This window comes from Quercus robur, chromosome 8, assembly GCF_932294415.1.
Source record: "Quercus robur chromosome 8, dhQueRobu3.1, whole genome shotgun sequence".
Lineage (NCBI taxonomy): Eukaryota > Viridiplantae > Streptophyta > Magnoliopsida > Fagales > Fagaceae > Quercus > Quercus robur.
The window spans coordinates 5872220-5885784 of record NC_065541.1 but is presented as its reverse complement, the minus strand read 5'-3'; the positions used below and the strand labels follow the sequence as shown (position 1 = coordinate 5885784).

The following is a 13565-nucleotide window of genomic DNA, read 5'->3' as shown; positions in this document are numbered from 1 at the left end:
ATCTAAGAACACAAGCCCAAAAATTAAAAATCTCAAAATCACCATTTTCTCAAACCCAGCAATATCATCAAATCCTAAAGCCTCATAGTATCAAATCAATCCAAAAATACAACACTACCAATCCAAACAAAAAAAACTCAAACTCAGAACAACCCATCAACCACAACGTCTGAAGCAAGCCACGAACCCAGGGACAATCACAGTGACCAAACCCACCAATAAATCACAAACCAAACCAAAAATGAAGAACCAAACCACGAAGCAAGCCACGCACCAAACCCAGATCGGAACCACCAACCACCGCCACCCTGACCCGAATTGGAACCACAACCCAACAAAAATTTACCCATGAAACCCATGAATTTAGTACAAACACCGTGGCCCACTCCCAACAAACACAATCAACAAACCCCCCCCCCCCCCCAAAAAAAATCCAAGACTAGCGACAAAAGCCAAATGCGAAAGAGGGAGAGAAAGAGAACTCAACGCCGCTGTGCCGCCGCCTTGGACCTGATCTGGTCGGGTTGATGGGTTCACGAAGGGCCGATGGTTTTCAGGTGGATGGGCTATGCGATTTTCAGGTGGATGTGCTCTCTCACGTTTGACCGACGAGAGTTGTAGTGGGACGAGCTTTCCGTCGGAGAAGAGCTCGTCGGCGGGGAGCATGGCCACCGGATCTAGGTTTGCTTGAGGTGGGTTTGCTGGGTTTCTTTTTAAATGAGATGGGTTGTTCTGAGTTTGAGATTTTTTTGTTAGGATTGGTTGTGTTGTATTTTTGGATTGATTTGATACTATGAGGCTTTAGGGTTTGATGATATTGCTGGGTTTGAGAAAATTGTGATTTTGAGATTTTTAATTTTTGGGTTTGTCTTCTTAGATCTGGGTTTGTATTCTTGTTCAAGACACGCCTAGATCTCAATTCACGTAATTTTTAGTTTTTAATTCTGTTTTTAATTTTTTTATTTAGTTAAAATTAATAAATTAATTTTTTTAATTTAGATGTTGATGTGGCATTTTTTAATGCCAAAAAACATTTTTTATTATTAATTTAAGTCACGTGGACATTAATTTACTATTATTTATTCTTGCCGTTTGCCACGTCAGCTTTTTTCCGTTTCTAATGTAACGGCAGGGACCAAAACGAGAAGCGTTTTTCAGGATTGGGACTAAAAGCGGTAAAAATAAAATGTAGGGACTAAAATGGGAATCGTTTGAAAATGTAGGAACTAAAAGTGGCTTTTCGCCTTTTTTTAATGTATTGTATATATTATCTTAATGTATGGAATTGAATAATAGAATATATGATGTAGAGTGTATTGTAAAATGATGTGCTAAAATAATAAAGTAAGCTTTTTAGTATCAAAATAGAATATTTATAGAACACCTTCTGAAAATGCTCATACGGTCACTAAAATCCACCATAGTTGCTTTAAAAGAAATCCATAATAGTTGAATTGTATTAATTGGGAGGATCACATTCCATCATATCAAATAATTTCTTGAATGGGATGCCCTCGAGAAGGCTTGTAATACTAGTCAAGTCCAGTTAGCTTGCACGGAATTGTAGTAAAAAACTCATGACCAAAAAATTCAGAAAGTGGACTTTCAATTCCAAACACATTTATTGCATGCATTCAAACAAGACTTTTTTACTTGAAAGATAACTTGTGCTTTTATATTGGTTGTTTCGAGAAAACCAAGCCCTCCAATTAGATAGACTAGACCACTTCAAGAAAGTTCAGACGTACACTTGAGGATGAGAACACATTTATATCAAAATGAGACAAAGTACTATTCAAGCAAGCAGCAGCTCTAAGTTGCGGGAAAAAAAAAAAAAAAAAAAAAAGAAGATCTTGAGAGAGGGAATAATTTACCTCCCATGGGTCAACCATTACAAATTCAGAACTTTTGCTTGCCAGATGACACAACTGTAGACGATGTTCAGCAGATAAAAGGCCCTGTGAAAAAACTCTAGTTACTACTTTGTTACACTATATTGATATTTGGTCACTGAAAGATAGGGGGTATATCACTTTATGAAGGCAGGATGGTGATAAGTAAAACATAGAATAACTTAATAGAAACAAATTCAATCAAGTAACCCATGACTGATGATCTGAGATATCTATCAATCATGACAAATGATAATAGTATCAACATTGTCTGCCATGCAGGGGGGAAAAAAGTCCCTACAAGGCAGCACTCAAATGGATAAGGTTACACATAAGTACTCCAATTAAATTGGAAAGTGCCTCTCAATGTTTGTGTTTGGATATATTTGTGTGTGTAGTAGTTTTAATTTCTCTATCCCAGCACATAGTGTGCATTGGGAAACCCCACCCCAGTGGGTTGGGGGAAGATAGGGTTGTTAGATAGTTACAAATTCAGGCATAGAAATTGATGAGAAGTCCTGGAGAAATTGAGGTTTGTAACTCACTTCCTAAAGAGGCCATTTGATTTAATGTTTTAAGAAACGTGCAAAAAGTGAAAGACATCCATTTGCTGACAAAGGCTACTCTACAAATTATATTTCTATCAATATGATACATGCAACTACATACCCTTTTCTTGTATGCATAATTAACGGGTGACATATAACCTCCAATAACACAATAGCCTTCTGCATTCAGCGCATCTCTTGCCAGCTCTAAGAACAACATTGGAAGTAATCAAATCAACATTATACCTATGAAAACTAAATAATGCATTCCATCAAATTCATATATACATTTAAATAGAACAGAAAATATTTTCCACAAATTTCACCATTCATGAACACGAATTTTAAAATGAGATCTTTCTGTATGAAACTAGTCAGAATTCAGGTCAAAAATGATATCCAAGAAGGGTTCATTTACAATAAATGGAGAAAGATATCATCATGCTGAGGCACCACAGTTAAAATGAAAGGAAAGTAAATTTTACTTGTTTTGAGAACAAATTTTCAACAAAAAGCACCTTCATTAGCCAACCCAAGACAACAAGTGATAGCGGCATGTAAGTTTTCAGAAAAAGGAATGGCCACCATATACTTCAATCAATTTATGCAAATACAAATTCATTGAAGACAGAGTGAGGTGTACAACTTTATTATAGTGTTTCTCGTTTCATACATATAAAATAATATCTGGCACTTCAAACAACAAATAGATCTGCTAAATTATTATCTGAAAATACACTCTTGCAATGCTCAAACAATGACTTAGCAGGTAATGCTACTAGTAATTATGATGAGTTAAGTTCAGAACTTAGTACATCCGATATAGATTTTATTTATCTAACTGCAATGAACCCATCAAAATCAACAAGGTCTAAATACTAACAAATAATATAAATCTAAACATGATTAGATATAAAAGTTGATAATATTTATAACATGCAGTGCAACATAAATCATCAAGTCTATTTCATAAGCAAAGTATCGCAGCTACAAGTTTCATAACCAGTACGTATGTATTTTTTATTTTTATTTTTTATAAGTAGGAAAAACTGTATTAAGAGAAGACTACTTCATTAAAGAAATGAAGTAGGCATAAATATCTATGTATTATTATAAATTAGTAACAGAGTTCTACATTTAAGTTGCACTTATATATTTAATAATCACTGAGTTTTGTTCTTTCTGAGAGGGCATCAATTTTTTCCATTTCAATGGCTGTTATTCAACAATTGGCTCAACATCTTGTCAACTGTAACCTAGAACTACATTCACGAATTAGCCAATGAGCCTAGCACAAATGGCATCTCTTCCTCCCACAAAATGGGTGAAGTACTAGTAAGGCTGAACAGTGCCCAATATAATAAAACAATTCTTATACAAACAAATAGTAAGACATCTTTAAAGGATCACTCTTTTTGATTGGTCCAAAGCTTGGGGTTTAACACAATGTTCTTCTGTTTTTGAGTTCCTAGCTTCTCTTAGATCTTTCGCTTGATATTCTTGTACTTTGTTGATCCTTTGTGTTTCATCATTGTGAACATAAAGTTTTTTATTTATTTAATATTAATAGAACAGCTCTGCTACCTATCAAAAAATAATCTTTGATGGATTACCAATTAATGAGAACAGAATCGGGGTCATCAAGGAAATTTGATGAGTGAATAAGAAAAACATCCAACCGATTGAATCTACCAAAAAGAGATTGCAGTTTTTTTGTTTCCAAAACCCAACTTATTAATAACATTAACTTGAGGACCAAATTTGAAGTAGGCTTTCAAAAAAAAAAAATTCTGAAGTAGGCTTGAACAGCCATAATAGTCCCAAATATGTTAAGACCCTGTCTACCCTGCCTACTTAATAATGGTGCTGCTGGTAGTTGTTATACAGCAGCCTTCAGTAGAAGCCTTGAGTGATGCAGCAGCACGGTATGCATTTACAAGAGTTATGGAATGGCTTATCAAGATATGCAGTGAACTATGTAATTAGCAACTAAGCAGCTATCTCACTCAGTATAGTAGCAGTGAATAGCTCAACTAATCAGTTAGAGTAGCCTATCAAGCAGCTGGAAGCAGCAGACAGTAGTGTCTAGAGACTGCAGCAGTAAAGCTTAGGCAGTAACAGCAAGCATGCCAGTGAAGCACAAGTTATGTTAGTTGGTAGTTAGTCTTGTGGCCTTGATATACTAGTCTATTGGTTGTAACTCTCTTGTATAGTTGCCTAAGTAATGTTAGTTAGAACCCATGTGCTTAATAGCATTTACCATGTGATCAATTAGGCTAGCTGTTAGCAGATTAGTTATCTAGTTAGGGAATTCCTGAGCTTGTACATATTAAGGCAAGCCCAAATAGCTGCCAGCCACTGCTGTAAGGATCATAACAGTAGAGTACAAGCAAGTTCCCTCTTTTCTCTAATTCGCTCTCTCTCTCTCTCTCTAAATCTTTCTTGTCCTTGGAGGCCAAGCTCCCTCAAAGCAGCTATCCCTTTTAGAGTTCACTTTCCCACTAGAAGTAGGTTCTTATCAAAATACTAAGCACATTTTAGTTTGTAATAAATTGTTGTTGGGCACATTAGTCTGTACTAAAGTTTAACCTAAAATAGTTTATTCATTAAGTTTCCTAAATGAAGCCAGCCATCAGAGCACAACAACTGCTGCCATAACCCTACCACTACCAACATCAACACTACCCATCCCCCCGCCATACATGGCATACCATCTGAACTTCTCTTCACTTCTATACCATCACTCCTTACTGCAAGCAGCCCCATGTAACCTGCAGATAGGTGAGAATTCACAAGAACCATGTCTGAATCAACAAACAAGGTACCAAAATCCAATCCCTTAATGCTTCTACGAAACATGATATAGCCCACAATAATAATTTATAAGCAAGTCCAAATTAATGACGCCTATCATATACAAATTCATATCAACCACCACCAGACAATGCTCCATGTGCCATGGTACCATCACTGCTCCACCGAATGTACATCCTAACCATTATAAGAATAGTTGATACACCATCAATCCATAGAGATATGACAAGACTACTCTCACTGCCTCCACTACTAGCATGGCTAATGAGCACAAGCACCAAGTCATGTATGCCCATCCACAACCACATACAGCAACCTACCACTTATGAAATTATGCACCTCTCTCTCTATAAAATGTTGCAAGTAAGACTTTGGAAAAGTTCTACAAAATTCTAAAAGGCATACAAAACTATAAACAAATCCTAGGAGATTCCAAGTGCAAACAAAAGAAGTAAAGTCAAAGGGCCAATGGTACATCACTATCACACAATAAATCCCCAGAAATCAACAAGAGTATCTAAATCTTTAACACTTCTATTTTTCTTTTTATTGGTAAGTTACACATGTGCCCAATGTTTTTGAACCCACGAAACCTTAAACGCACGTACTTGATTTAGTTTCTCACTTGACAAATAACATAGCCAAATGGGTAAAAAATATATTAAAGCTAAAGTCTTTAATTATAACCCATTTTGCACTGTGAGTTAGATCATCAAAAACCCCACCACCCCCATCATCACCCATGTCCCTAAAACCATAGCCATTTAAATAAAAAGAAGAAGTGGGTTCCAGTTGACTAAATTGGTTAAGTCTCTTGTCATCGAATAGAGGACTGGAATCGAATCCTCTCTTCACCAAAAAGACATCCATTGATGTCTTGGTTTGATGATAAAAGGCATTCCTGATGTGCTGGATCACTTTGTATTGCTCCCATAGTACATTTCCATTGTACTAAGATAGTACATTTCCTTCTAAGATAGTTTAGCCTATGGGGGGGGGGGGGGGGTTCGTAGTTTTCTCATTGAGTCTAAATCTTTTCATTTAGTTGTAGAGGAAGGGGGTCGTTTTTTCTTATTAAGGATTTTTGAGAGGGGCAAGTTTGCTATGAGATCAGTTTTCATGAGCAAGAACGCAGCCCATTGGCTGATGTTTTGCATCGAACACTTTGTTGTTGGGAAGAGTTTCAAGCAGTTTTTCACTCTTAGAGAGGGTGACACTGCTTTCTTTCTCCAGTGGTGTTCCAACTCCTCAGGTCAGTTCTTGCTGTTATCTGAACTCAAAGCTGGTGGGACTAGGAGATCGATTATTGTACCGGAGGGCAATGAGAGATTTGGTTGGAGGGTGTTTGGTCTAGAACTAAGGAAATTGTTGTTTCCTTCTCATTATGCAGTGGGTGGAAATGGTCCCCCTAAATTCATTCCTCAGGCACGGAAGCATAAGTTGGAGGTTCATAACTCTAGAACTTTTGCTGAAGTTGTGCAAGGTTCTCATGATAAAACTGAGGATAGAAAGCAGCTGCCACATCTTGGTCTCACAGCCAAAGAGAAGTTTACACAGCTAGGAAAGGAGAAAAAAGGGGAGAATCTGATACTCTCAGGTGCAAAAATGGGGGAAATTCCAGTGAGCAAGTCTGGAAGGATGGAGGTGGTGGGAAGGTTTTGGAGGGAGCAACGGTTGGGTGAGGTGGCTGAGGTGGGTCAGCAGAAGTTGGCTGACACTAGTTTACTTTCCCCAAGCTTTTTGAATTCAAAAGCTGTTGTAAAGGGGAAGAAGTCTGCTTTTAGGAGATCTTGCTGGGCAGGGAGAGGTCTTATCATAGAGGTTGATGTGATAGGGAGGAGACAGGTCTCTTGGGTTGGAAAGAAAGGGGGAGCTTCTAAGAACAGAGGGATGGCACGTGAAGTGGAAAGGGATGGCAACTCTGATGCTTCTAAGGCCCTTAACTGGGCTCCTCAAGAAACTAATCAAGTTACTCTTAGGCCTGGTTTGGGCCGTGGATCAAGCCCAGTGAGGGGCTCCTCTTTCTCAGGCCCAAGCTTGTTTGAGTTGGGTGAGTGTTCTCTGGCTGGGGAAGGTAAGTCAGCCCAGTTCCTGACTTCTGAAGCTCGTCCCAAGGCTCGTCACCAGCAAGGAGCGCCGGACCGGAGCGTCAAGCCCCTGGCGGTGGCCGACGGCCCCTCCGTCGCCGGTCCCAGCTCCGACGAGCCCTGGAAGTCATCGGGAAAGGATGCGACTGGGACCGTCGGGTCTCCGTTGCTGCTAGTGGAGGCCGACGGCCCCTCCTCGGTCGGATTCATCTCCGGCGAGCTTCCGATGACACCGGGAAAGGCCGGCGACCCCTGCACCGCCGGTTTTTTCTCAGGTCCTTGCTCCGGCGAGCCTCCGATCTCTCTGATCAAGGCTGGCAGCCCCTCCTCCCACGGAATAAATTCCGATGTGCATTCGGTGTCACCGGGTAAGTCTGATAAGGAGTCGTTGTGGTCTCCGGCAGAGAGGTTTTTATCTGATTTATTCCTGAGTTTATCAAGGGCTGGGCTTGTGGGCTTGAGGGACAACATTGGGGCTGAAGGTGGCTGGGACAGTTGTGCCATCTCCAAGCCGAATGCTGCCCTTGAAATAGTGCAACCCAGTTCAGCGGTGTCTCCCACAAAGGCTTTATGTGCTGGTGCTGGGGTGAGTGACTTGGTGGAGGTAGAACTGAACAACTCAGATATGGGTTTGGGGGGAGAGGATAGTTTTTTAATCCCTTTGTTATCTATCACGCCCTTTGGGTTCCCTTTGGCAGCTGAGTTAAATTGGAGTAATGAGGCAATGGAGAATGTGAACAAGTCGGATATTTCTAGATGGGTGAAGAACAGACTTCCTGGGTTTAGTAAACTGGTGGGGCTGCCTTTAAGCCGGCATGAGAACTTATGTATTGCCTTGTTACAAAAGATTGAGAGGGAGACGGAGGCTGCCAAAGAGCTGAACAGGAAAGCTACGGATACTAGAAAAGTTGTCATCTTTAAGGAGAAAGGGAAGAGAGAACTGAGGAATTTGCAATCCTCAGTTAATTATGATGGTAGGCAGCGCGCTAGCTGCTGAGTTTTTTGGTCAGTGGGGGCGATATTGTCTTTATGAATTTGAAAATTCTTTCTTGGAATGTTAGGGGTCTGAATGACGGTCGGAAACGTTTGATAGTGAAAAATTTATTGCGTGATTGGAAGTGTGATGTAATATGCCTTCAAGAAACTAAGCTTGCTGGCCTGGACAGACAGTTGGTTGGTAGCTTATGGAGTTGTCCTTTTCTGGATTGGGTGGCGCTAGATGCTGTCCAGACGGCGGGTGGGGTTTTGCTGATGTGGGATAGGAGGGTTGTAGAGAGGTTGGAGTGTTTGGTGGGTTCTTTCTCTGTGTCTGTTCGGTGGCGTGGGGTGGGGGACGGTTTCACTTGGGCGTGTTCGGGGGTTTATGGCCCAGTTGATAACAATGAGAGGGGTCTTATGTGGGACGAATTGGTTGGTGTTCAGCAATATTGGAATGTCCTTTGGTGTTGCATCGGGGATTTCAATATTGTTCGTTTCCCTAGCGAACGGTTGGGATATTCTCGTCTTACTCCGGCCATGGAGCTCTTTTCGGAGTTCATTGGGGATCTTAACTTGATTGACTTGCCTTTGGAGGGTGGGAGATATACTTGGTCTAGCGGTTCAGATCAGCCCTCGATGTCTAGGATAGACAGAGTTTTGGTGTCTCATGATTGGGAGGAGCACTTCCCGGATGTGACCCAACGGATTTTACCTCGTCCTGTTTCAGATCATTTCCCAATTCTTGTGGAGGTAGGGGGAATGGCGAGGGGTAAAAGTCCGTTTAGGTTTGAGAATATGTGACTAAAGTCGGAGGGGTTTATTGATAGAGTTCATTCTTGGTGGAATCGTCATTCCTTCTCCGGTACTCCTAGCTTTGTGTTTGCCAAAAAGCTGAAGGCTTTGAAAGATGATATCATTCAGTGGAACCGGTCGGAGTTTGGTCATGTTGGGCGCAAAAAGTCTCATTTATTAGAGGCTCTGAAATCCTTTGATGCCAAGGAAGGGGAATTTGGCCTCTCTGATGCTGAGGTTTGTGAGAGAGATGCGATGAGGTCTGAAGCCAAGAATCTTCTCTCTTTGGAAGAAATCTCTTGGAGACAGAAATCAAGGATGCTATGGATTAAGGAAGGAGATAATAATACTAAATTTTTCCATAGGGTGGCTAATTCCCGCAGAAGGTATAATAATCTGAGCTTCTTGGAGGTGGATGGGGTGATCTATGAGGAGGAATCCGAGGTGGCTGCCCAGGCAGTAAACTTTTATAAAAATCTGTATCAGGAGACGGAGGAGTGGAGACCTTTTGTGGAAGGTTTGGAGTTTGATCAGATAGATGGGTCGGAAAGGGGTTGGCTTGAAAGGAGGTTTGAGAAGGAGGAAATTCTTCTAGCCATTAACGAGCTGGCCGGAGATAAAGCTCCAGGACCAGACGGCTTCTCTATGGCCTTTTTCCACCATTGCTGGAGAGTGGTGGAAAGGGATGTCCTAGCAGTTTTTGAGGAGGTCTATCAACATAGTAAGTTTGAGAAATCTTTGAATGCTACCTTCTTAGTTCTCATCCCTAAGAAGAATGATGCTTCCAATATTCGAGATTTCAGGCCTATTAGCTTGGTGGGGAGCATGTACAAGATCCTGTCTAAGGTTTTGGCGAATCGTTTGAAACTAGTCTTAGATCATCTAATTTCTGAGTCTCAGAATAGTTTTGTGGGAGGAAGACAGATTCTTGACTCAGTTCTTATTGCTAATGAATGCGTTGATAGTCGAGTGAAGAGTAATGTCCCGGGGGTCATTTGTAAGCTAGACATTGAGAAAGCTTATGATCATGTGAATTGGGAGGCTCTTCTGGACCTTTTGAAGAGAATGGGTTTCGGGGAGAAGTGGTGTAGTTGGATCCGCACTTGTATCTCGACTGTCCAGTTTTCTATTTTGATCAATGGGGCTCCTGCTGACTTTTTTGGGAGCACGAGGGGTCTGAGGCAAGGGGATCCGCTATCTCCTTTGTTATTTCTTGTCATGATGGAGGTCTTAAGTAGGATGTTGAAAAGAGTTGAAGGTGCCGGCCTGATTAGGGGTTTCAAGGCTGTTGGAAGACGGGGTGAAGGGGAATGTGTCTCGCACCTTCTATTTGCGGATGATACTATTTTGTTTTGTGATGCGGACGTGGAACAGATCCTTCATGTTTGGATGCTTCTCCTTTGTTTTCAGGCTGTGACTGGTTTGAAGGTTAATGTCTTGAAGAGTGAGATGGTTCCAGTAGGGGAGGTTAATAATATTCATGCCTTGGCAGAGATTTTGGGTTGCCGGATTGGGTCCTTGCCAATGACCTACCTTGGTATGCCATTGGGGGCGTCTCATAAATCCCCCTCTATTTGGAATCCTATACTGGAGAAGATTAATCGGAGGTTAGCCGGGTGGAAGAAGTTGTATTTGTCAAAAGGCGGAAGATTGACGCTGCTCAAGAGTACGCTTTCTAGTCTTCCTACTTATTATTTATCTCTCTTCACCATTCCGTCGCATGTGGCTAATAAAATTGAGAAGATTCAGAGGGACTTCCTGTGGGGGGAGTCGAAGGTTCATTTGGTGGGGTGGGATAAGGTGTGTGCTCCTAAGGTTAATGGTGGCTTGGGTATCAGGAAATTAACTACCTTTAATAAAGCTTTGCTTGGAAAGTGGTTATGGCGGTTTGGGGTTGAGGAGACTCGTCTATGGAGGAGGGTTGTAGCTTTGAAGTTTGGGGAAGAGTGGGGGGGTTGGTCTTCTAAGTTGGGTAGGGGTGTTCATGGGTGTGGTTTATGGAGAAGTATCCGAAAAGGTTGGGAGATTTTTAGTAAGTTTATCCGGTTTGAGATTGGGGTGGGGGATAGAGTGAAGTTTTGGACAGATCAGTGGTGTGGGGACTCTCCACTCCATCTTTCCTTCTCGGTTGTGTATGGGATTGTTTCTAATAGAGAGGCTTCTGTGGCCTCATCTCTCGAAAGGTTGGGGACCGAGGCTCGTAGAAGTTGGAAGGTTCCTTTTCTTAGGGATCCTAATGATTGGGAGATGGGAGAGGTGGTTAATTTTCTCCATACCTTGGATTCTTGTTTACCTCACTCCGAGCAAGAAGACCGCATGGCTTGGAAATTGTCGAAGAAGGGGGACTTCAATATTCGCTCCTTTTACGACAAGCTTCGAAGTCCCTTTCCTTTTACTTTTCCTTGGAAAGGTATTTGGAAGGTTAAGGCCCCTACGTACGTCTCTTTCTTTGTTTGGACGGCGGCTTGGGAGAAGATTCTTACAGGGGACACTTTGCGGCGTAGAGGCTTTGAGCTGGTTGATTGGTGCATTATGTGTCGTTGCAATGGGGAGACAGTGAACCATTTGCTTCTCCATTGTGAAAAAGCTTATAAGTTGTGGAGCTTGATTTTCAGATCTTTTGGGATTTCTTGGGTCTTGCCTAGATCGGTTGCAGAAATGCTCTTCAGCTGGTGGAACTGGTTTGGAAAGCATTCTTCTAGCATTTGGAATTTAGCTCTGTTGTGCCTTTTGTGGTGTATTTGGAGGGAGCGGAATTGGCGAACTTTTGAGGACAGGGACAGATCCGATGACCAATTGCTAGCTTATTTTTGTGGTTCTCTTTTTGATTGGTCTAGGGCTTGGGGACTCACCTCTAGTGATTCCCTCCCTTTGTTCCTTTGTTCTCTTCACTGTACTTAGTTTTTTGTTGCTTTCTGTTTGTTTTCTAGTTCTCTTTTTTTGTTTGTTTCTCTCCCTGTACTATCTGTTCTGCCTCTGTTTTTATGAGGTAGTTTTCTTAATATACTTATTTTTTACTTATAAAAAAAAAAAGATAAAAGGCAACTACCATAGAGCCAACGACATAAAATTAAGGGTGAGTTTGCTATGATTTAAAACAATAACCATAGAGTGAACCACATAGGATTAAGGATGAGTTTGTCCACCATCAACTTTCTCTTTTAACTCTTTAGCATATTTGCTTACATACAGCATTTTAGCCTCACTTTATCTAAGCACAACTATACTTCAAACAATTTTCAGCAAAAAACAGCATCTAAACAGACATAAAACCCTCAGTTATCCACAGAAAAACAACAAAAACAAAAAGTAAAAACATGAAAAAACAAAAACAGAAACTCGCACCCCAACTTACCAAACATGCGTAAATGCATATAAGTCGGCGGATTGAAGCTTCCATTCGCTACTAAAACCACATACACCTTCTCCCTAGTTTAGAACAAAGCAAAGTTACCACTTTTTTCCAATTAAACCAAGGTCTAATATATAACAACAACAACAACAAAAATGCAAAACGTTATAAGACATGTTAGGTGGCATCTGGGTATCCCTTAGAAATGAGTATGTGATACTTACTTGGGTGTGGTTCCAGGTGAATCTTCATGATCAATCAATCCAAAGGATAATTTAGAGAAGGGTAATGGGGGTATCCATGACACCTAGATAATATCAAATTCAACAGAGAAAAAATGTTTACAAGTGGTTTTTGTAAATAGAGAGAGCTTACTTTTATAGATGGGATTTGAAGTGAGAGAGAGACAGAGTATTTGCTTTTGCGGGTAAACAACGCGGTTGGAGTGTGAGACCTTGAGTTCGTCCGAGACGGAGAGATGTTGTTCAAATGGTCCAATCAAAACTAGACGCGTCAAAAACGAAAAAAGTAAGGTCCACGTCAACAAAAAGAGGAAAGAAGGGTGCCAGCAACGCTGTGATTTTGCCCTACTCTGTGTCTTATCTACAATCGGCGATTTTTATAATGAGAGAGTGAGGTTGAGGTTGAACTAGTTTGTTATACCTTTCAGAATGAGAAAGACAACGATTGATTGGTACGAGATTTCAGATCTCTGTCGATTTAGGGCTGTTTGGTAGTTTTGTTTTTATTTTTGTCGATTTAGGGCTGTTTGGTAGTTTTGTTTTTATTTTAGTCCTTTTAGTGCCACATAAAGTGGCACAAAAAAAGCCATAACTCGTTCATTTAGTGAGTTCTCTTCAACCAACCACAACTTGCCATGTGGCAAGTTGTGGCTTTTTTTGTACCACTTTATACTGTACTAGTTGTTAACCCGTGCGATGCACGGGATAGTTAAATAAAAATTAAATATATTTATTTTGTTCAAGATATTGACTTGAAAATATACGAAAATAAAAAAATTTATTCAAAATAAAAGTTCACATAAAAATAAAAATAAACACAAACTTGTAGAAACCTAAAACAACATAATTTCAAAAGATCG

The 13565-nt window shown here is 40.6% G+C and overlaps 1 protein-coding gene and 1 long non-coding RNA gene across 32 annotated transcripts in view; one reads left to right on the top strand and one right to left on the bottom strand.

Moving 5' to 3' along the window:
• Positions 1 to 13565, bottom strand: part of LOC126694308 (nicotinamide/nicotinic acid mononucleotide adenylyltransferase-like) — a 74181-nt gene that overhangs the window by 18221 nt on the left and 42395 nt on the right. For 2 of the 30 annotated variants that reach the window (XM_050390495.1, XM_050390497.1), the window contains exons 3-4: positions 2562 to 2686; positions 1875 to 1958 (exon numbers count right to left, since the gene is read on the bottom strand). The exons of 14 other annotated variants lie outside the window; for them this stretch is intronic. In XM_050390495.1, the coding sequence (XP_050246452.1) occupies positions 1875 to 1881 (7 nt within the window). In that variant the 5' untranslated portion in view covers positions 1882 to 1958; positions 2562 to 2686. Of the gene's footprint in view, positions 1 to 1874; positions 1959 to 2561; positions 2687 to 12466; positions 12541 to 12687; positions 13210 to 13565 lie in introns of those variants that run through there. 14 more of the 30 variants (XM_050390501.1, XM_050390499.1, XM_050390491.1 and 11 more) reach the window with 13 other exon arrangements.
• Positions 1 to 13565, top strand: part of LOC126694314 (uncharacterized) — a 61951-nt gene that overhangs the window by 14796 nt on the left and 33590 nt on the right. The window contains exon 1 of one of the 2 annotated variants that reach the window (XR_007645714.1): positions 3102 to 3209. The exons of the other annotated variant lie outside the window; for it this stretch is intronic. This is a non-coding gene — a long non-coding RNA (uncharacterized LOC126694314). Of the gene's footprint in view, positions 1 to 3101; positions 3210 to 13565 lie in introns of those variants that run through there. 2 annotated transcript variants of the gene reach the window in all.